This window comes from Macaca nemestrina, chromosome 11 (genome assembly GCF_043159975.1).
Source record: "Macaca nemestrina isolate mMacNem1 chromosome 11, mMacNem.hap1, whole genome shotgun sequence".
Classification (NCBI taxonomy): domain Eukaryota; kingdom Metazoa; phylum Chordata; class Mammalia; order Primates; family Cercopithecidae; genus Macaca; species Macaca nemestrina.
In genome coordinates, this window is record NC_092135.1 from 9,804,776 (window position 1) to 9,827,335 (window position 22,560).

The window sequence follows — 22,560 nt, forward strand, 5'->3', positions numbered from 1 at the left end:
TCTTTGGAAGCTCCCATAAGAGTAACCCCTGGGCGAGGAACTGGAAGGAAGCAGGAGGGAGACCCTGAGCAGTACACAGGTCTTGTGACAGCTTCGACTGTCTTCATGGGGAGTCCTGGGGCTAAAATACCCCATCAGCACTGTCCCCAATCGGGCAGAGATGGCCAGGCTTTTATACTCCTGCTGGGATAGTCCCTGGGATGTGGGCTATCCCAGGAGGGACATGACTGCTGGAGGGCAAGGCTGCTCTCTGAGCAGGGGCAGTTCCTGGAGAAGCCGATGGCTGGGGGACTGTCTGCTGACAGCACCACCTGTAGCCAGGGAAATATTCCCATTCTCCTAACAGGGCAGAACAGTGGGGAGGTGGCAGTCATTGAGGGCTGCACGGAGGAAGTGGTTTGCCAGTTGTGACCTGTGGCTGGAGGGAGGGGGGCAGGAACAGCAGAGGGAGGGAGGGTTTTACCCACATCCATGCTTGGGGAGCGGGGAGTTCTGGACCCAGGTCCCCAAGGGATGTCATTTGACCGCATTAATAGTCAGGGACGGAATCCCCATCTCCTCTGTGCCAGGTGCTGTGCCATGTACTGGAGGACCAGATAGCACCTGGATGTCCACTCCCTCCTAATGGCCCTCCACGCCACCCCATGACCCACTGTCTACACTGCTGCCAAAAAGGCAAATCATACATGTGACTCCTCTGCTTAAAACACAGAATAAAATCCTAGCTCCTTGTCCTGGCCTGCCAGGCCCTCTGATCTCCCCCGCCCTCCTCACCTCTCCTCCTAAGCTCTCCCCAGGACCAGCCATGCCAAGGTCTTCCTCAAGGCTTTGGCAGTCACTGTTGCCAAGGGGGTGGGGAACTATGCTTGGAACTATTTTTCTCTAGGTGTTGTTCACAGACAGCTTCCTCTGCATCCATCAGGTCTCAGCTCAATGTCACCTCCTCCAGGAAGCCTTCTCCGATTACTCTTTTGGTGCATTCCTTTTTTTATTTTCATGTTTACTCAACAAGTATTTATCTTAACTATGTCCCATGCACCCTTCTATGCAGTGCAGGTAACGGGGTGTTAAGAGAGCCAGGCCCTGTCCTCTTGGAGCTTACAGTCTAATGGGAAAGACAATCAGTACACAAGTAAAAATAAAATTTAAAAAAATGTCGGCCTGGCTCGGTGACTCACGCCTGTAATCCCAGCACTTTGGGAGGCCGAGGTGGGCGGATCACCTGAGGTCAGGAGTTCGAGACCAGCCTGGCCAACATGGCGAAACCCCGTCCCTACTAACAATAAAAAAATTAGCCGGGCGTGATGGGGGGGCGCTTGTAATCCCAGCTACTCGGGAGGCTGAAGCAGGAGAATCGCTTGAACCTGGGAGCCGAGGTTGCAGTGAGCCCCGAGATCGCGCCACTGCACTCCAGCCTGGGTGGCAGAGTGAGACCCTGTCTCAAAAAAAAAAAAAAAAAAAAAAAGCCATGATTTCAGAGCGTCTGAAGTGCTATGAAAACACAAGAGCAAGGAAAGGAGACAGAGAGAGCCTAGGCTGGAAATCTCGGAGCCGCTCTGGAGACTGGCCTTGGGCGTAGAGTGGGGAGCAGAGGGTAGAGGGGCCGCGTGGGGCGGGTTGGCGGCGGCAAGGGTCACCTGAGCCCCACATCAGGGGTTGGGGGAGAGCGCCCAGCCGGCCCTAGGTCCCTGTGGTCTGGCCGCCCCGGAGGCGCGCTCGTTCGCCGGAAAGGCACGCGCGCTTGTCGGCCAGGTGCGGCGGCCGCGGGGAGCCGCCCTCCCGGCCGAGGTTCCTGGGGGGCGGGTCCCGCCGCGGTCCCGCCCCTGGGCCGCCCATAAATGCGCCCAGCCGGCCGGCACCACGGGTTAGGAGCGCGAAGCAGCCGGTGGGAGCTCCGCGCGCCCCGCGTCTGTGCTCGCTGCCGCGCCCAGGTGGGCGCGCTGGGAGCTCCAGCCATGCTCTTCTGGCACACGCAGCCCGAGCATTACAACCAGCACAACTCCGGCAGCTACCTGCGGTAAGGGCCGCACGCCGTCTCCGCGGGGCTCGGGCCGGGCCGGCGGGCCGGGCGGCGTTGGACGTCCAGGGGCGGAGAGAGGGCGCCCCTGCTGGGTCCTGGCCTCCCTGCTGTCCGCCCTCTGGGGACCGAGAGACCCGCCCAGCGTCCCGCCTAGGGACTGACAGACGGACGCCGGCGGGACCCGACGTGCGGAGTTGGGGGCCCTCCGGGGAGGCGGGCGCGCAGAGCCCTATGCCTGCGAGGGCTCCTCCCCGACGGCGGAGAGGGTGCAGGGCGCGCACCTGCCGGCCCGCCGCCTCCCCTGGCCCATCCACCTCCCGCGGCCCTCCTCTCCCCGCGCGTATCGGAGTAGAGGAAACTTCCTGCCAGCAACCTGGTGCCCGGCCCGGGGAAGTTCGTCCCCTGCTCTTTGCCCGTCTCCGCCGGGGCCCCTCTCCCAGCCTTGCGCCTTCTGCAGTGCCCTTGGTTGGACCAGGTGCGGGCGGCGGCCTGGGGCGGCGCGCTCGGAGGGGCAGGCCGCTCCGCTCCCTGCGGTAGTCTTGCGCGTGTTCGCCCGAGGCCCGCGTGGTTATTGCCCATGATGGAAATCTTTCTTCTTCTGCAGGGATTTGAGTAGTGCCCTTCGGAGGGGAAAGTAAGTCCTGCGTGTTTTGCACGGTTCCCCACAACCCCCTCTTAGCAGTAGGACCCCGTGTGCTCTGTCTGCCGGAGGATTGTTTTTCCCTGTTCTGCCGCTGGCCGGGACTAATGGGCAGTCATTTCACTTTGTGAACTCGCCTGAACCAGCTTTAGCCTGTCCTTATTTCCATCCTAGTCACAGTTTATGAAATGTGCCTAATTTAACCCAAAAGGCATTTGATATGGGCTCAGGGAAAATGAATTATGAGGCCGAAGGAGTCACAGGCATTGACAGTCCCCATACCAGAGCTACATTTAGTGCTAGTTTTGGCCCCAAGAAGTTCCCACTTAGTTCTCAAAACGTTATTTGTAATTCCTGGCTGCTGGTAGGTATTTGCCCTCCCTGAAGACATCCCGTTTTCCTGGAGGCGGGGGAATGATTGGGTTTAGGGGACGTATCTGCTGTTTTTATTCATGGGCCAAAGTAGTTGGAGATGGCAAAGTTCTGGAGCCTTAAAGGCTGGCAGCCACCCAGCAGACCACGGTGATGTCACCAGACGGAAGCTGCTCTGGGGGATGTTGGAAGCCCAGGAGGAGATGTTAATCACCCACAGATTAAGTGTCCATTCACTTACAAGAAATGCTACAATGGAATACATTTTTACTGAAGTTTTAGTTGTAGCTTTGCCTGAATTTTAATTTGCAGCCATTAAGTATGTTGCCATATCTTAACAATGAGTTCCAAGGTGACCCTGAGTTGAAGGTGAGTGTGCTTAAAACTTCTAGATACCTGCAATGTCATCACCCCGTTAGGGAACAGTTCTCCCTTGCCTGGGAGGTACAGTTCTGACGTCCGCTACCAAGATGGAAATTTGTCCCGAGTCGCTCAGATACCTTTTAGGATTTGGTGAAAGGAGGAGGGTGAGCATTGGGAGTGGGTGGTGCTGCAAAGCCATATTGGCTTCTGGGGTCATCGGGGGACCGTGGATAAAGAAGTCCGTGCTCTATTTTTATTTCACTTCTTGGAAGCTGGGAGTTTTTCCCTCAGTGAGGGCCCAGGTGGGGGTTTGTGCATATGTCCTTGGTTCCCCTGACTCTGGAGAGGGAGGGTCTTGTCCTTTTCCTTGCGGTTTTTGTATTTTATTTTTGGTCATCTCGTCACTTGGCAGAACTTCCGCAAGCTGTCTGACCTCACCAGGGTAGAGGCCTTTACTCCCTTCCCCTTTTCTGTTTGATGTTCTCGTGACTTTTATTCCTTGGCAAATGAGGGTGCCAGGCTTGAAACAAGTTACTGTTGAGCGATGGTTCTTAACTTCCTCCGCCCTCCCGCCCCTTTTTAAAAAATTTAAAGGCAGCAGTCCATGGATTATTAACTTGATATGGTCTGGGCAAACATGAAATTATGCAATCCTCAGTGTTCCTAGAGAACCACCCGGGCTGGGAGCGTGCCCTGCCCTGACAAAAGGAAGACGCCCTGTGGGGGAAGCCGAGACGGCCTTGCACCCTTGTTTTTCAGTAGTGGATAGTGACAGGGGAGGCCCACACAGGGCAGGTTTTCCAGGTGTGTGCTCAATGCCAGGCTTTTTCTTCTGAAAATTGATTAGATGTTGATAGAGTGTGTGCTGGGTTTGTGTTGTAGAGACGCTGGTTTATGATGTGCGAGGAACAGATTGTACCAGTGACTCTGTTTATACAGACAAGTGGGGTCAGGTAATTGGATTCCTAGTCAGGGACCCACGAAGGGAAGAGGGTTATCAAGATAAGAGCATTGGTACTTTTTTGGCACCTGTTTCTGTGCTGCTCATAATTTAGAGGCCTTAAACAAGCCTTGCCTGCCTGTAGGTCATTCATGTTCTCAAGGAATTCTTTGTCCTTTGTAAGGGCATTTTAAAAATGCTAGGTTTTTTGTTTCTTTTTCCTTTTTTTTTTTTTTTTTTTTTTTTTTTGAGACGGAGTCTGGCTCTGTCGCCCAGGCTGGAGTGCGGTGGCCGGATCTCAGCTCACTGCAAGCTCCGCCTCCCGGGTTCACGCCATTCTCCTGCCTCAGCCTCCCGAGTAGCTGGGACTACAGGCGCCGCCACCTCGCCCGGCTAGTTTTTTGTATTTTTTAGTAGAGACGGGGTTTCACCGTGTTAGCCAGGATGGCCTCGATCTCCTGACCTCGTGATCCGCCCGCCTCGGCCTCCAAAAGTGCTGGGATTACAGGCTTGAGCCACCGCGTCCGGCCTTTTTTTTTTTTTTTTTTTTTTTTAAGAGATGGTGGGTTCTCACTATGTTGCCCAGACTGGTCTCAAACCCCTGGCTTCAAGCAGTCTTCTCACCTCAGCGTCACAAAGTACTGGGATTTCCGGCATGAGCCACCGTGCCTGGCCTAAAAAATACATCCAGAAACAAGTTCCTCACTAACTCGCAGGATGTTGACTTCATTTTTTTTTTTTAATGTGGGGAGTTTTGTTAAGAGGTGGAGGAAGAGAAACTTAAAGCAAGGATTTCAAGATTTCCCACTTGGATAAGAAAACATACTGGGCCGGGCACGGTGGCTCACACCTGTAATCCCTGTACTTTGTGAGGCCAAGGTGGGTGGATCACCTGAGGTCAGGAGTTCGCGACTAACCTGACCAACATGGTGAAACCCCATCTCTACTAAAAATACAAAAATTAGCCAGGCGTGGTGGCTCATGCCTGTAATCCCAGCTACTTGGGAGGCGTGAACCTGGGAGGTGGAGGTTATAGTGAGCCGAGATTGTGCCACTGCACTCCAGCCTGGACAACAAGAGTGAAACTCCGTCCACCACCCCCCACCCTGCCGCCAAAAAAAAAAAAAAAAAAAAAAACCATACACACACAGACTTGAAGCCAAGGTCCTTCCTTCCTTCCTGTTTGCATTTTGGACAGATTAGAATGACCCTGAAAACAGTGTCTGGTTGTCCTCTCTTTAGAAGGGATGGAGGAATGTCTCAACCTGGGTACTCAGAGCAAAGGAGTGATTTGTTCATTTGCATAGTTTATAGAACCTGGAGGACAGGGTTGTATTGCTATGAGAAGTGGCCAGTTAATGGAATTGTTGATTAAAAAATGAAAATGTTTGTGTAGATTTTTATTCTAAAAGTGAAACCTTATGAGTGATCACTTGTGGATAGAAACCAAATAAATGGAACTTTGCCCTTTTACCTCCTTGGTGGGCTGATTGAATCAGTGTTTTGGGGGGTCATTGAGTGAAATTAGAGTCATGAAGGAGTAGGTTCCTCTGTTTTAAAGCATCTGGAGTGTGCAAGGGTTGCAGGAGTGCAGCCAGCACCCTGCGTGCGATGTGCATGCTGTGTCGCCCTGGGTCCTGGTGGTCTGCGTTGTCTCTCCAGCTTCGCCCTGGCTCTGCAGGAGCCCCCTGGGGCTCTGTTCCTGACCTCTGCTTCCTGTGTGTTGCAGTGATGTGCTCGCTCTGCCCATCTTCAAGCAGGAGGAGCCCCAGCTGTCCCCTGAGAATGAGGCCCGCCTGCCACCCCTGCAGTACGTGTTGTGTGCTGCCACGTCCCCAGCCGTGAAGCTGCATGAAGAGACGCTGACCTACCTCAACCAAGGTAGTGGCCGGAGGCCCGGGCCCAGTGGAACCCGGAAGCGGTGGGGAGTTGATATGAAAGGCCCACTTGGGCCTTGTGACTTTGTTACGGTGGGTGAGGTGGGGCTCGGGAAAGAGAACAGGTGCAGGTTCAGATTCCACTTCCCAGCTGCGTGACCCCTCCAGCCCCAGTGTCCTCATCTGAAAAATGGAAACATCAGATACCTTACGTGGGTAACAGGGTAGCACTCTGCATTCCTCCTGGAGCCCCTCCATGGAGCAGGTGCTCAGAGACTGGTAGCATTATTACTGCCTCCCTTCCCTCCCCTCCCCTCCTCTTCCCTTTTTGAGACAGGGTCTTGCTCTGTGGCCCAGGCTGGCATGAAGTGGCATGATCATGGCTCACAGCACCCTTGACCTCCTCAACCCGAGTGACTCTCCCACCTCAACTTCCCGAGTAGCTGGGATCACAGGTGTAGGCCACCATGCCCAGCTAATTTTTAAATTTTTTTGTAGAGCTGCGGGGGGTCTCACCATGTTGCCCAGACTGGTCTCAAACTCCTGGGCTCAAGTGATCTACCTGCCTGGGCCTCCCAAAGTGCTGGGATTATAGGCCTAAGGCACTGCTCCTGGATATGTTGTGACTATTTATTGTGACCATGATCATGTCCTTTGAAGGCATAGACTGAGTACGGTCAGCATCCCAGGTCCTGGAGCCGCACCTGGCAGTGGTGGGACGGCTGGCCTGTGTCCTACGCAGCACCGGAGCAGGGTTCCATCCGTGCTAGACAAAAGCCCTCTGGCGATGGAGACAAGCTCCCTCACCATGTCCTGAGAGAAACGGGCTTTGGAGTTTGAATTCCAACTCTGGCACTTCCTGGCTCTGTGACTTGGAGATGCCTCTTCTTTTTCTCTGAGCCTCAGGGTTTTCATGGGTAAAACAAGAAGTATAATTTTGCGGAGTTAGAAGAACGAAGGTCTGTGAGGTGCCTGGAATGATAGTGGTTGTTCAGTTGCTGGTTCCCTTTTTCAGAACACGTGGGCGAGTGTCCTGATGGATGGTGTTTTTGTGATTCTCTCATGATTATGAGTATGCGTTTTTTGCACTTTCTTTCTGGGTCATCTCACGACCACCCTGGCGTTATGTGGATTCGTCACCTTCTACTTTATCTTCTATTGTGTGTGTGCCCCAGACATGAAACCGTTCTGGCCACCCACCCAGGCATCCAGCAAGGATGAGCAAAGGACTGTGTCTCTGCTCTACCCCGACTGGTGTGATACCCCTCTACTTTCAATGGGCAGAGCAGACGAGCAGAGGAACGCTGGTTTCTGTGGGGTCACAGGGAATTGCGGGGGAGCTGCAGTGTCGTAGCAGTTTGTCTTACATGTGCAGCTTCCTCTCTGCGAACTTTGATTCCTCAATTTGGGGAGCCAGCCAGGGTGGAAGTCCAACGTGGTCATCGGGCTCTCTGCTTACTGCTGAACTTGCCAGCTTCTGGGCCAAGAAACTAGCTCAGAAGCAGCCGCTGGCTGGGTCTGTCTCCCTCTGAGTAGAGCTACCCCCTCTCATTGTGGAGGGGCCGCCGTGGAAGGTGATGCTGTATCCGCGGGGGCAGCTCTGCTGGCCTCAGTGGGTCTTGCTCAGCCAAGCTCCCTCAGCTCTAGAGCTTCCTGCTCAGGCCCTGAGACCTGTGCACCATCTGCAGCAGACGGTGGCCATGGTTGGTGGGTGGTGTGGCCGAGTGTGCGTGTGTGCTGTTGTGTGGAAAGGTTTCTGCTCTATGCCTTTCACTTTCATGGAAGGTCAAGTGCTACCAACTGGTTACGCACCTTTGAGCACTTTCTTTCCTCTTTGGGCCTCTGTGTTTTTTTTTTTGTTTTTTTTTTTGGCTTAAATTTAGCAGGGAAAAATGAGATGTTTATAGCATCCGTTGAGCTTTGATGTGGTTCTTCTTGTTGGCTATGTCCTGTGGTGCTGAGGAGTGGCTCCAAGGTCTGAGGTCTTGGTCCTGGACCAAGATATTGGGTGTCTGTCCATGCCCTGGCCCCTGCTCTAGTTGGTAAGGCCATTAGCTGAGTTCCTTACCTTTCCTGCACCCCTTCCAACTCCTTTTTTTTTTTGAGACAGAGTCTTGCTCTGTCTCCCAGGCTGGAGTGCGATGACACGATCTCAGCTCACTGCAACCTCCGCCTCCCCGGTTCAAGTGATTCTCCTGCTTCAGCCTCCCAAGTAGCTGGGATTACAGGCATGCGCCACCACACCCGGCTAATTTTTGTATTTTTAGTAGAGATGGGGTTTCACCATGTTGGCCAGGCTGGTTTCGAACTCCTGATCTCAGGTGATCCACCCGCCTCAGCCTCCCAAAATGCTCGGATTACAGGCGTGAGAGCCACCATGCCTGGCCTACTAGGTTTTTTTAAAAAGAGTTTTAGGCCGGGCACGGTGGCTCACGCCTGTAATCCCAGCACTTTGGGAGGCTGAGACTGGCGGATCACGAGGTCAGGAGATCGAGACCATCCTGGCTAACACGGTGAAACCCCGTCTCTACTAAAAATACAAAAAATTAGCCGGGCGCGGTGGCGGGTGCCTGTAGTCCAGCTACTCGGGAGGCTGAGGCAGGAGAATGGCGTGAACCCGGGAGGCGGAGCTTGCAGTGAGCCGAGATCGCGCCACTGCACTCCAGCCTGGGGCACAGAGAGAGACTCCGCCTCAAAAAAAAAAAAAAAAAAGTTTTAAAAGTTGATCCTCTCATAGATCAGTTAAAAGAGAGAAAAAGGAGTTACCCCTGTGGTCTCATCATCTTATGTTAATTTGGTATATTTAGATATTTTTAAAATTATATTTTGTAGGTTATTGAAATAATCTACTTTATAGAAAGTTTGAATAATTTGGAAAAGCAAAAGGAAGAAAATTAAAACAAAATTAAAATCCCCTCTAATTTCACCAGAAACCACTGCTAACCTTATTTCTACATGTTTGTGTATATATCTTTCTGCTACAGACATTTATCCTTTTTTTCATTTACTATATTTGTCAGCCTTCTCATGTCATTGAAAATGATTTGAGGACTTACATTTTTGTAATGACTGCATAGTATTACATTGTATATTTCTATGACTTTAACCTGTTTCCTTTTATGGCCACTTAGTTTCCAGTTAGAAATTAAATACTGCAATGATGAACAACATCCTTGTATATAAATCTTCCTGTGAAATGTTGATGATTTATGTATTTTAAAAATAAATACTTAAGAAGTAGAATTTCTGGATCAAAGGGTTTGAACATTGAGGCTTTTGATGCGTATCACCAAATTGCCTTCTCAGAAGAATGTACCAATTTATGTGCCAGCCAGCAGTATACATTTTATTGTCTCTTTTCCAATATTGGTTATTGTTTTTTGTCATCTGATTAGTGACACATGGAATTTAATACTAAACTAGCATTTCTTTTCTTTTTTGAGCTGGGGTCTGGCTTGGTTTCCCAGGCTGGACTCAAATTTCTGAGCTCCAGTCATCCTCCCTCCTCAGCTTCCTGAGTAGCTGGGATTAAAGGTGTGTACCACCACCACCCCGGCCTTAAATTAGCATTTCTGTGATTGTTAATGCAGTTAGATATTTTGAAATACATTTATTGATCTTCTTAATTTGTTTGTTATATTCCTGTCCTTTGCACATTTCTCTGTTTGGGTGTTTATGTCTTACGGATAAGAGCATAGTATTTATGAAGAATACCAACCTTTTAGCTGCCATTTTTTGCAAGTATTTTTCTCTGATGGTTGCAGGCCATTTAACTTTTATTGTGTGATAACTATATTTATGGTGTAAGGTATATGTTGTGATTTTTTTTTCTGTAGAAATTGATTTTAAATGTCTATAGTCAAATCTTTCATTCTTTGAAAATAAACTTTTCTTTTATGCTTAAAAGAAAATGCCTGCTGATCCCAAAATCACTTAGCCGAGTAGTTTTCTGAATTTCATTGAGAGGTGTCTAAATTTTAACACTTACTGAAATGCATTTGGAATTTATGATGTGATATGAAGATCTGAGTTTGTTTATTTTCTAGTTATTGCCCGACTTTTCCTACCTTTATCTCACAAATTTAAAAACATCAATTCTGAAACATTTTTTGTTGGCTTTTTTTGTTTTGTTTTGTTTTTTTTGAGACAGGGTCTGGTTCTGTCACCCAGGCTGGAGTGCAGTGGCTCCATCTCAGCTCACTGCAGCCTCTGCCTCCCGGGCTCAAGGAATCCCCCCGCCTCAGCCTCCTGAGTAGCTGGGACTACAGGCATGCGCCACCACACCAGGCTAATTTTTGTAATTTTGGTAGAGATGGGGTTTCCCAGATGATGTTTCCCAGGCTGGTCTTGAACTCCTGGGCTCAAGCAGTCCTTCCACCTTGGCTTCTCCAAGTGCTGGGACACTTGTGAAACATTGAAAAACCCATCATCCTCAGCAAACTAACACAGGAACAGAAAATGAAACTCCACATGCTCTCACTCATAAGTGGGAGTTGAACAATTGAGAATATATGGGCACAGGGAGGGGAGATCACATACTGAGGCCTGTCGGGGGGTGGGGGGCAAGGGGAGGAGGGATAGCATTAGGAGAAATACCTAATGTAGGTTATGGGTTGATGGGTGCAGCAAACCACCATGGCACATGTATACCTACTCACAAACCTACACGTTCTGCACATGTAACCCAGAACTTAAGTATAATTAAAAATATATATATTCTGGCCGGGCGCGGTGGCTCAAACCTGTAATCCTAGCACTTTGGGAGGCCGAGACGGGCGGATCACGAGGTCAGGAGATCGAGACCACCCTGGCTAACACGGCAAAACCCCGTCTCTACTAAAAAATACAAAAAAAACTAGCCGGGCGAGGTGGCGGGCGCCTGTAGTCCCAGCTACTCGGGAGGCTGAGGCAGGAGAATGGCGTAAACCCGGGAGGCGGAGCTTGCAGTGAGCTGAGATCCGGCCACTGCACTCCAGCCTGGGCGACAGAGCGAGACTCCGTCTCCAAAAAAAAAAAAAAAAAAAAAAAAAAAAATATATATATATATATATATATATATATATATATATATATATATATATATTCTAAATTGGAAGGCAAGCAACACGCAGACTTGTCCTGTGCTGCTGATGTTCTTGCCGAATTCCTCATTGAACTAATTTTTGTAGCTTAGAAATATGTTTTTCTGTGTCAGAGAGGTTCCTTTCATTATTCTTTTTTTTTTTTTTTTTTTTGAGACGGAGTCTCGCTGTGTCGCCCAGGCTGGAGTGCAGTGGCCGGATCCCAGCTCACTGCAAGCTCCGCCTCCCGGGTTCCCGCCATTCTCCTGCCTCAGCCTCACGAGTAGCTGGGACTACAGGCGCCGCCACTTGGCCCGGCTAGTTTTTTGTATTTTTTAGTAGAGACGGGGTTTCACCGTGTTCGCTCAGGATGGTCTCGATCTCTTGACCTCGTGATCCGCCCGTCTCGGCCTCCCAAAGTGCTGGGATTACAGGCTTGAGCCACCGCGCCCGGCCTCATTATTCTTTTTAGCCACTCCCAATAATTTATTCTTACAGAGGGTTACAACCATTAAGACTTCCTTCTCGGCTGAGTGTGGTGGCTCATGCCTGTAATCCTAGCACTTTGGGAGGCTGAGGCTGTTGGATCATCTTAGGTCAGGAGTTCAAGACCAGCCTGGCCAACGTGATGAAACCCTATCTTTACTAAAAATACAAAAATTAGCTGGATGTGATGGTGGGCACCTGTAATCCCAGCTACTTGGGAGGCTGAGGCAGGATAATTGCTTGAACCCAGAGGGCAGCGGTTGCAGTGAGCTGACTGCACTGCACTCTAGCTTGTGTGATAGAGCGAGACTCTGTCTCAAAAAAAAAAAAAACTTCTATAATTTTTCTTAAAAAAAATGGATGAGATTATATGCTTTATGCAGTTGTTTCTTGCTTTTATTAAATACTGTTCTTGTAATAATGTTTTCCATTATTATTATTATTATTATTATTTTTGTTTTGAGACAGAGTCTCGCTCTGTCGCCCAGGCTGGAGTGCAGTGGCCGGATCTCAGCTTACTGCAAGCTCCGCCTCCCGGGTTCACGCCATTCTCCTGCCTCAGCCTCCCGAGTAGCTGGGACTACAGGCGCCCGCCATCTCGCCCGGCTTGTTTTTTGTATTTTTTAGTAGAGATGGGGTTTCACCGAGTTAGCCAGGATGGTCTCGATCTCCTGACCTCGTGATTCGCCCGTCTCAGCCTCCCAAACGGCCTGTTTTCCATTATTATTAAAAGTATCCTAAACATGTAAAATGTCTACATGTTATTTCACTATTTCCTTTTGTTATTTAGGGCAAAATATTGTCATAACTGCTGGAAAAAATACACAACATAATTGTTTTAGTGTCTGCCTCCCGTAATAGAATGGAAGTTCTATAGGGCTGAGCCATGGATTAAATAATTTTTTTTTTTTTTTTGAGACAGGGTCTTACTCTTTCACCCAGGCTGAATGCAGTGGCACAGTCATGGCTCACTGCAGCCTCCATCTCCTGGAACAATTAGTCCTCCTGCCTCAGCCTCTCAAGTAGCTGGGACAAACATGGGCTACCACGCCCAGCTAATTTTTCTATTTTTTTTAGAGACAAGATCCCACTATGTTGCCCAGGCTGGTCTCAAACTTCTGAGCTCAAGCAATCCTCTTTGACCTCCCAAAGTGTTGGGATTACAGGCATGAGCCACCGTCTGGCCCCTAAAATTGTAAAGTACAGGCTGAAGAATACCCCTTTTCCTAAATACTTGGGATTGAAAGTATTTTGGATTTTGGATTTTCTCGGATTTTTGGATATTCGCATATCCATATGAGGTGTTTTGAGGCTTTGACCCACATCTAAACACAAAATTCACTTATGTTTCATATATACTTTAGGCACATAGCATTGAAGGTAATTTTATACAATATTTTAAATAATTTTGTTTATTAAACAAAGCTTGTGTCCATTGAGTCATCAGAAAAGATGGTCCCAGCCACCCATGTGGACAACATGTGGGGTCACATCAGGACTCAAAAAGTTTCAGGTTTGGGGCTTTTGGATTAGGGATGCTCAACCTGTATCCTCAGTATTAAGCTGTGGGTGCCTTGAGAGTATAGTAGGTGCTCTGTAAATATTTAGAAACTCTAAAAATAGGTGTGATTTTATCCCCCCCAGTCAGTAATGCCGCACTAGATATCTTTTTCAGCGTACCTCATTTAAGTAGCCTATTCTACATCATATGACCAAAAGGCATTGATACAATTGGCTTGTTTTTTTCTTTTTTTTTTTTTGAGACGAAGTCTCACTGTGTCGCCCAGGCTGGAGTACAGTGGCACGATCTCGACTCACTGCAACTTCCGCCTTCCGGGTTCAAACGATTCTCCTGCCTCAGCCTCCTGAGTAGCTGGAATGGTGCCCACTACCACACCGGGCTAATTTTTGTATTTTTAAATAGAGACTGGGGGCCAGGCTGGTCTTGAGCTCCTGACTTCTGTTGATCCGCCTGCCTTGGCCTCCCAAGATAAAATTCTTAAAAAGTAGTTTTGACACATCAGTCAAGACGTTTTTGAAAGCTTGCTATTAAGTGTTTATAAGGCTTTATGGTAGTTATTGCATTATTCTTGTGAAGCCATCACAGGTCCTCTCCTCTTCCTTGTAATGATGTGTTTAAAGTTCTCTGAAAACATGGAAAAGATGTTATAGGCGTAAATCAAAAAGTCACTTAAACCACTGGATGCCCATTTCTCAGTGCAGTGTCAAACCAATGCCTTGAGGACATGTGGCTTGGACATGTGTGTTTCATAGGGATGTCCTATCGCCAAGCCCAGTGGCTGGTTTTAGATATGGTAAAAATGATTTGAAAAACGAAGTCTGTCCTCTTCCTCTGAAAAAGTCCTTCCAAGGGGCGGATAGAGAGTTGAATAGAGGTTTGCAAACTTCCAGATAACCTCCTCTTTGTCAGTGACCAAAGGTCATTGTAGACAGATCTTCCTGAAGGCTGGAGCCTGAGGGAAGGGATGATGAGGGTGTGGAGGGATGAGAAGGGATGTGGAGGAGGAGGAGTCCGGGAGAGCAGAGAAGAGAGCACCCCAGGCAATCTGCGTAGGGATTTCTGGCTTTGAGATAAGAAATAACATTGCAAGAATGACTTGCGGTGGGGAATGCTTTGATATTTTCCATCAAAACAACTCGAGTCTTAAGTATAGTAATGAATTTTCATAATATGCTTACTTTCATTCATTCATGCAGTAAAATTTCCTGTTGGTTGGAGGAGGATGGTGGCTTGGTGAGAAGAGAGAAAAGCCACGTGCAAAGGCAAGCATGGGGGTGCAGTTGAACACAATGTCTATCCCAGGAATCCTAAGTGGTTCAGGATGACAAGGGTTTCAAACACAAGGGGAACTAGGACTGATATGGCTGGAGAGGTAGACCAAATATCTGACCTAGAACTCTACCTGTCTTGGTTAGGCCAAACTATCTGGCAACCATCTGGGCAAGTCAGTTAACCTTTCTTTACCTCCAATTCCTTACCTATAAGATGGGGGAAGTAAACTCCCTACAAAGTAGGTGCTGCTATGTGGGTAAAATGAGCTATTGCATGTAGACCACTGAAATGCCGGGCACATAGCAAGCACTCACGTGTCACCCATTGTTATTAATAAAGAGGAAACATCTCACCAGTCCTGTTTTGGAAGTTAACAAGGTCATCGAGTTGGGACTTTGATAACTTTTGCTGATTTTTATCCCTTCTTTTCCCAATTCAAAGATTAATACAGGGTTGGCTCTAAAGCTGAGAACTGCATCTCTTAGAGTTGAATGGCGGTAGCTTTGGGAAGGCCTGCTTCACTTTTCCATTCATTCTTCACCCGCTGTACAGCCACATGGTGGACATAACCCTGAGGAGAATTTCCTGTGCAAGGTGTTGAAATACCATTTTAGAAATAAAGATCTCTTGGCCGGGCGCGGTGGCTCACGCCTGTAATCCCAGCACTTTGGGAGGCCGAGGCGGGTAGATCACGAGGTCAGGAGATCGAGACCATCCTGGCTAACACGGTGAAACCCTGTCTCTACGAAAAAAATACAAAAAATTAGCTGGGCATGGTGGCGGGTGCCTGTAGTCCCAGCTACTCTGGAGGCTGAGGCAGGAGAATGGTGTGAACCCGGGAGGCGGAGCTTGCAGTGAGCTGAGATCGCACCACTGCACTCCAGCCTGGGGGACAGAGCGAGACTCCGTCTCAAAAAAAAAAAAAAGAGAAAAAAGAAATAAAAGATCTCAAAACGCACTGAACTCTTAAATGCCGTAAGCTGTCATGTTAAGGAGGATTTGTATTACCTGGTAGGTGAGAACCTCAGGCTTTAGGGTGGTACTTCTTTGTTAGCACTTGAGAATTTGGAAAGCACTTTCTGATATTCTCTTCTGAGTTATTCCCACAAGATGCGTTGTTCCCATCTTACAGATGACCACCTGAGAGGTGAAATCAGGCTCCCCTCCTATATCCCGTAAGTTTGAAAGCCAGGGGAGTGATTGAACTGGGATGCAATAAGAAAGGGAGTTCTGGAAGGGGAAGCACCTGTTTTTTCTGGCTGATATTTCTTGGAATTCCTGCAGGCAGGATTCTAGGCTAGGCACTTCGGTGCAGGGACTCTGCCACTTGGTACTCCTGATGCAGTTCTGAGGGGGAGGGTGGATGAAGCTTTGTCGGGGGAAGGAATGGAGTGGGGAGAAAATGCCTCCTTGGAGAGGAAAAAAACATCCATTATCAGTTGCTCCTACCCTACCCCAACCCTCCTGTTTTCCACCCACAGCAACCCCAGGGAGGGAGATAAGAGCTCCAGGGGAAGGTCCTGTCTTCCCTGCCCCTAGAACCAAACAGATTTGCAGTTCTGTCTTTTTGACCAGCTTCTGCTCCAGGGAAATCACTTGATCCTTTGGAGCCCGAGTTTCCTCATTTATGAAACCAGGACAGTTTCACTTTGTGGGTTTCAGTTTGTGGGTTACATGAATAACAAATGTCTGGCAAACAATAAGTAGCCAGTTATATTTTTCCTTCTTACCAATTATATCAGTGACTTTGAATTTAAGGAATGAGGCAAAGGATTAGTTATTTTGTTTATTATCTTTTCTCCATAGCTGAAGTTTTCTTTCCAGATTAAACTTTAGCCTGAAGTTTGGAAATATAAGCTGAATAAACCAAATGACTCTAAAATATATTACTTAAAAAAATGTTTTCCCCTTATTTTTTCCTGAGTATAAAGTAGTAGTCTTTATTCCCGAGTATAAATATTTATTCCTGAGTATAAATAAGTATTCTTATTATAAAATAGAACAGCCAAACCATATATACTCTAGAAAATGCGCAATAGTCCTGCCTTTTAGATTTTTCTTAGTCATACCTTAACCCATATATATCTACTTCCATAGACAAACATGCACATAACCTTATATATGTTCCCAAGTGTACCTTTTGCTTTTTAAGAGAATTGGGATCATATTATATTCACTGTTTGACAACTTGCTTTTTTTTGTTTTTGTTTTTATTTTGAGACAGAGTCTCGCTCTGTCTCCCAGGCTGGAGTGCAGTGGCGTGATCTCGGCTCAGGTTCATGCCATTTTCCTGCCTCAGCCTCCTGAGTAGCTGGGACTACAGGCGCTGGCCACCATGCCTGGTTAATTTTAATTTTAGTTTTTTGTATTTTTAGTAGAGACAGGTTTTCACCGTGTTAGCCAGGATTGTCTCGATCTCCTGACCTCATGATCCGCCCACCTTGGCCTCCCAAAGTGAGCCACCGCGCCCCGTCTCAACTTGCTTTTTAAAAAAAAAAAAAAATTGTGTGTTTTAGAGACAGAGTCTCACTCTGTTGCCCAGGCTGGAGTGCGGTGACACAGTCATAGCTCACCGCGGCCTGGAGCTTTTGGGCTCAAGCAGTTTTCCCCTCCTCAGCCTCCTAAAGTGTTGGGATTATAAGTATGAGCCACTGTGTCCTGCTACTTTTTTTTTTTCCCCCAAACAAAATATCTTCAATGTCTTTCCACGTGGGTACATTAAAAAATATAATAAGCAAAATCTGATCTTTACTGGTTATACTACGATCATTGTATGTCTGTTGTATAGCTTGTTCTGTTGAGGAACATTAGGCTTGTTTCCATTGTTTTCATAGTTATAACCCAGTGCTCTAGTAATCCATGAACATCTATGTATATCTTTGTGTTTCAGCGGGAGTGAAAATAGCTCTAGGATACACACCTAGAAATAGAACTGCCAGCACGACGTTTTGGGAGATACTGCCATATTGCCTTCCAGTGAAGTGGTGCCAGTTTGTACTTTGTGAACAATAACTATCTGAATACTTGTTTATTTTCTCCTCCCTTATCTTTTTCCAATCGCTACCACACCTGAAATATAAACTTGAGGGCAGAGAACTTGGTCATCTTGTTCACTGCGAGGCCTAGCCCAGTGTCTAGCGTACATAACTTCTTTAAATGACTGAAGAAAGTCGGTTTTCTTTACCTTTGCCAACACTGTTTACCCTTTGGTAACTGGTGGGGAAAATATAGGGTCTTCTTCTTTTAATTCTCCTTTCCTCAGTGATGTTAAATATTATTTTTTCATTTTATTATTCTTTTTGCCTTTCATGTGATTTACCCATTTTTCTAGTGAGATTTTCATCCTTATTTATTTGTAAGACCTCCTTGTATATTTGGGATAGTATAATATGCACTGGAAATATTTTCCCACTTTTTCATTCATTTCATTCCTTTTTAAATTAGTTTATTTCTTTTACTTTTTTTTTTTTTTTTTTGAGATGGAGTCTTGCTCTGTCGCCTAGGGTGGAGTACAGTGGCGTGATCTCTGCTCACTGCAACCTCTGCTTCCCAGGTTCAAGTGATTCTCCTGCTTCAACCTCCCAAGTAGCTGAGATTACAGGTGTCTACTACCACGCCTGGCTAATTTTTGTATTTTTAGTAGAGTCAGGGTTTTGCCATGTTGGCCAGGCTGATCTTGAACTCCTGAACTCAAGTGACCCACCGCAGCCTCCCAAAGTGCTGGGATTACAGGCATGAGCCACCACGCCAGGCCTCTTTTACATAATTTTTGCTGTTTGTTTTTAATTTATAGAGACAGGGTGTTGGCCAGGGTGGTCTACAACTATTGGCCTCAAGCAATCTTCCTGTCCCAGCCTCCCAAAGTGCTGGGAGTATAGGCACGAGCCACTGCACCTGGCCCATAATAAAAGCTTTTTTTGTTGTTGTTTTGCCAGGGTCTCACCTCTGTCACCCAGGCTAGAGTGCAGTGGCGTGATTACAGCTCACTGCAGCCTAAACCTCCTGGGCTCAGATGATCCTCCCACCTTAGCCTCCCTAGTAGCTGGTACTACAAATGGCTGCCACCAAGCCTGGCTAATTTTTGTATTTTTGTAGAATTGGAATTCTGCCATGTTGCCCAGGCTGGTCTGGAACTCTTGGACTCAAGCCATCCACCCTGCCTCAGCCTCCCAAAGTGCTAGGATTACAGGTGTAAGCCACCGCGCCCAGCCATAAAAGTTTTTAAGATAAATTTTTATTATCGGGTTTATTGGACTTCACCTTAATTATTTTTGTGTTTCATGTCCCATTTAGAATATGCCTTCTTCACTTTAAGATTTTAATAATATCCATCCTTTTTTTTAATTAAAAAAAATCCTTTCCTTAATCGTTGATACTTTTACATTTATTATGGTGCATAAGGAATAAATTAAGGCTCCAACTCTGTTACTTTCTATATGGCCATCATCACATTGTCCCACAATAACTGACTGAATGTAGAACCTTGATATAGTGGAATAATATGCAGCCATAACAAGAGTGAAGGTCCTTTTGTATGGCCGTGAAAGGTGTCTAGTATGTGTTATTAAATTAAATACCTTTCCCTCATTCCCTCAAACGCCAGCCTGAATGGCACTCTTAATTAGCCTTTCGTAGAAACTGAGTGGCACATTGAAAGTGGTGAATGTTGGAGTTGGATATACCCAGCTCCCAATTCTGGTTCTTCTCTTCTTTCCCAAGCTACTGAACCTGTCAACTGCGTTTTCTGTAAAATAGATGCAACACTGACCTCAGTATAGCCTGGAGAATTATATAATATTTTTGTTGTTCTTCTTGCCACATAAGGATACTTTATTTTGGCCATATAAAATTTAGACATGTTAGCCGAGCCTGGTGGTGCACGCCTGTAGTCCCAGCCACTCTGGAGGCTGAGGCAGGAGGATCGCTTGAGCCCAGGAGGTCGAGGCTGTAGTGAGCCGAGATCGTATCACTGCACACTCCAGCCTGGGTAACAGTGAGACCCTGTTACTAAATAAATAAATAAATAAATGGGAAAGATACTATAGGCAAAACTTAAAAAAAAATTTATAAGTACATATAAAAATGTTTAATCGGCAAAGAATGTGGTAAACCACATGCAAAGGTTTAAAAGAAGAAAACAACAAAGAACAAATGCGTTCCAAAATGTCACCTCTCCATAGTTTGTGAATCTCAGGCTAAACTAATAAAAATACCAATAAATTAACAGGGGGTGTTTTTGTTTGTTTGTTTGTGTTAGAGAGGCAGGCTCTTGCTGTGTCACCCAGGCTGCAGTGCAGTGCAGCCTTGAACTCCTGAGCTCAAGCAATCTTTAGCGTGGCTCACTTGTATATTTTATAGAGACAAGGTCTCCCGTGTTGCCCAGGTTGGTCTTGAACTCCTGCTTTGGCCTTCCACAGTACTGGGATTACAGATGTGTGCCACCACGCCTGGAATTCTTTGTTGTTTTAAAAACCAATCAGAATATATTAAAATACGTATGAGGTTACTTATACAGATTGCTTATCACAGCTTATAGCACATAGACATGATTTTTAGGGCCGGGCGTGGTGGCTCATGTCTGTAATCCCAGCACTTTGGGAGGCCAAGGCAGGTGCATCACTTGAGGTCAGGAGTTCGAGACCATCCTGGCTAACATGGTGAAACCCCATCTCTACTAAAAATACAAAAAATTAGCCAGATGTGTTGGCACATGCCTGTAGTCCCGGCTACTCGGGAGGCTGAGGCAGGAGAATCGCTTGTACCCGGGAGGCGGAGATTGCGGTGAGCTGAGATGGCACCACTGCACTCCAGCCTGAGTGACAGAGTGAGACTCTGTCTCAAAAAAAAAAAAAGAAAAAGAAAAAGAAAAAAAAGATTTTTAATGTTTCATAGGTGTCTACATAGTCATGTCAAACTTTAATTATGTTTTAAATAGTAATGGGCCAATTAATTAAAACATCCTACTCACATGATTGAATTCCAGATAGTCCAATTCCAGAATAATATGTTCTTAATAATCACATTGCTGGGTGTGGTGGTCATGCTACAGTACTAGCTACTTGGGAGGCTGAGACAGGAAGATCCCTTCAGCCCAGAGTTCAAGAGCAGCCTGGGCAACATTGCAAGACCCTATCCGTAAAATAATAAATAATGTGGTCGGGTGCTGTGCCGCATGCCTGTAATCCCAGGGCTTTGGGAGGCAGAGGCAGGTGGATTCATTGATCCCAGGAGTTCGAGACCAGCCTGGCCAACATGGTGAAACCCCATCTCTACTAAAAATACAAAAATTAACTGGGCGTGATGGCACGCGCCTGTAGTCCCAGCTAACGCTACTTGGGAGGCTGAGGCAGGAGAATCGCATGAACATGGGAGGCGGAGATTGCAGTGAGCCAAGCTTATGCCACTGCACTCCAACTTGGGCAACAGAGCGAGACTCCATCTCAAAAAAAAAAAATAAATAAATAAAAATAAAAAAAAGAATTATATTAAAATCATCTATATATTGGAAATACTTGGAAGGAAAAAGAGTCAGCCAGAACATTTTCTGTCCAAGTTGAAGTGTGTCATAAAGCACAGACAGAAGGATTGGAGGCCCTGGCGAGTCACTCAGCAGCCGCTAGTACAGGTCCACCAGGGCAGGTCACCCTTTCACTGGGCATGTGGTAGACTTCGATTGAGAACAGATTAAAGCAAGTCCCTAAAATTTCATTTCATGACTTGATGACCCATCTGGAAAAACAGACACACAGTCACTCACTGAAGCATCAAAACCTTTCTAGTCCCAAGTGACTGCAGCTGCCTGCCTGGAACCCTGCTGGTGGCTGCCCCTAAACCAGACAGACACCTGCCGGTCAGGACGGACCGTCAGTGGGGCTGGAGGAGAGGACCCTGGCTTAATAAACTTGACACTCTCACCTTGCTCCGGTCACTGCAGAAATAGGGTTATGATTTACATGGCACGTTATGGAAAACCCACATTAATGGGCCAGGTACATCCAAGGCGCTCAGTAAGTGTTCCTTTTCTTCTGCCACTAACTCTGGCAATTTTCTGTGGATATTTAGAGGAGGAGAGAGAGAAGGAAGATCTGGGGTAGGAAGACCCACTTTGCTCTTAGTAAAATGGGCTCCTGAGTCAGGCTTCGGGGACCACTGTGCTGTGGTTAGAATTACTACTTGGGAAAAAAAAAACAAAACTATTTAAAAAAAGATTAAATTCCACCACTTCGAGAGGCCGAGGTGGGCAGATCACTTGATCCCAGGAGTTCGGGACCAGCCTGGGCAACTTAAGGAGACCCCATCTCTACAAAAAATATAAAAATTAGCCAGGTGTGGTGGCATGCATCTGTGGTCCTAGCTACTCGGGAGACCGAGGTGGGAAAATTGTTTCAACCCGAGAGGTCGAGGCTGCAATGAGCCGAGACTACGTTGCTGTACTTCAACCTGGGCCACAGAGCGAGACCCTGGCAAAAAAAAAAAAAAAAAAAATACTGCTTGGAAGAATGTGTAGAGTCTCTGCTCTGAATGAGGAACGTGTTTTGTGTTTTGTTTTGAAGGAGCCACTCTTGGCCAGGCATGGTGGCTCACGCCTGTAATCCTAGCCCTGCAGGAGGCCAAGGCGGGCGGATCTCTTGAGGTCAGGAGTTCGAGACCAGCCTGGCCAACATGGCAAAACCCTGACTCTACTAAAAATACAAAAATTAGCCAGGTACGGTGGCTCATGCCTGTAATCCCAGCTGCTTGGGAAGCTGAGGCAGGAGAATCACTCAAACCTGGGAGGGAGAGGTTGTGGTGAGCCGAGATCAAGCCACTGCACTCCAGCCTGGGTGACAGAGAGAGACCCTGTCTCAAAAAAAAAAATAAATAAATAAATAAATAAATAAAATAAAGGAGCCACTCTACACAAGTAGCTACCATGATTGTTCCAACCCCATCATTTCACAAGGAAGGAAGCCCAGAGTCAAGATGGGGAGTGTTCATAGGTCATACAGCCTGCAGTGGAACTGGGAGG

At 47.2% G+C, this 22,560-nt stretch overlaps 1 protein-coding gene across 1 annotated transcript in view; it reads left to right on the plus strand.

Annotated features, from left to right (window-relative positions):
• The first annotated feature begins 1,860 nt into the window (after positions 1–1,860).
• Positions 1,861–22,560, plus strand: part of LOC105492464 (transcription factor CP2 like 1) — a 70,598-nt gene continuing 49,898 nt past the window's right edge. Inside the window, exons 1-2 of the mRNA XM_011759627.2 lie at positions 1,861–2,017; positions 6,065–6,216. Coding sequence (XP_011757929.1) covers positions 1,956–2,017; positions 6,065–6,216 — 214 coding nt within the window. The 5' untranslated portion in view covers positions 1,861–1,955. The remainder of the gene's footprint in view (positions 2,018–6,064; positions 6,217–22,560) is intronic.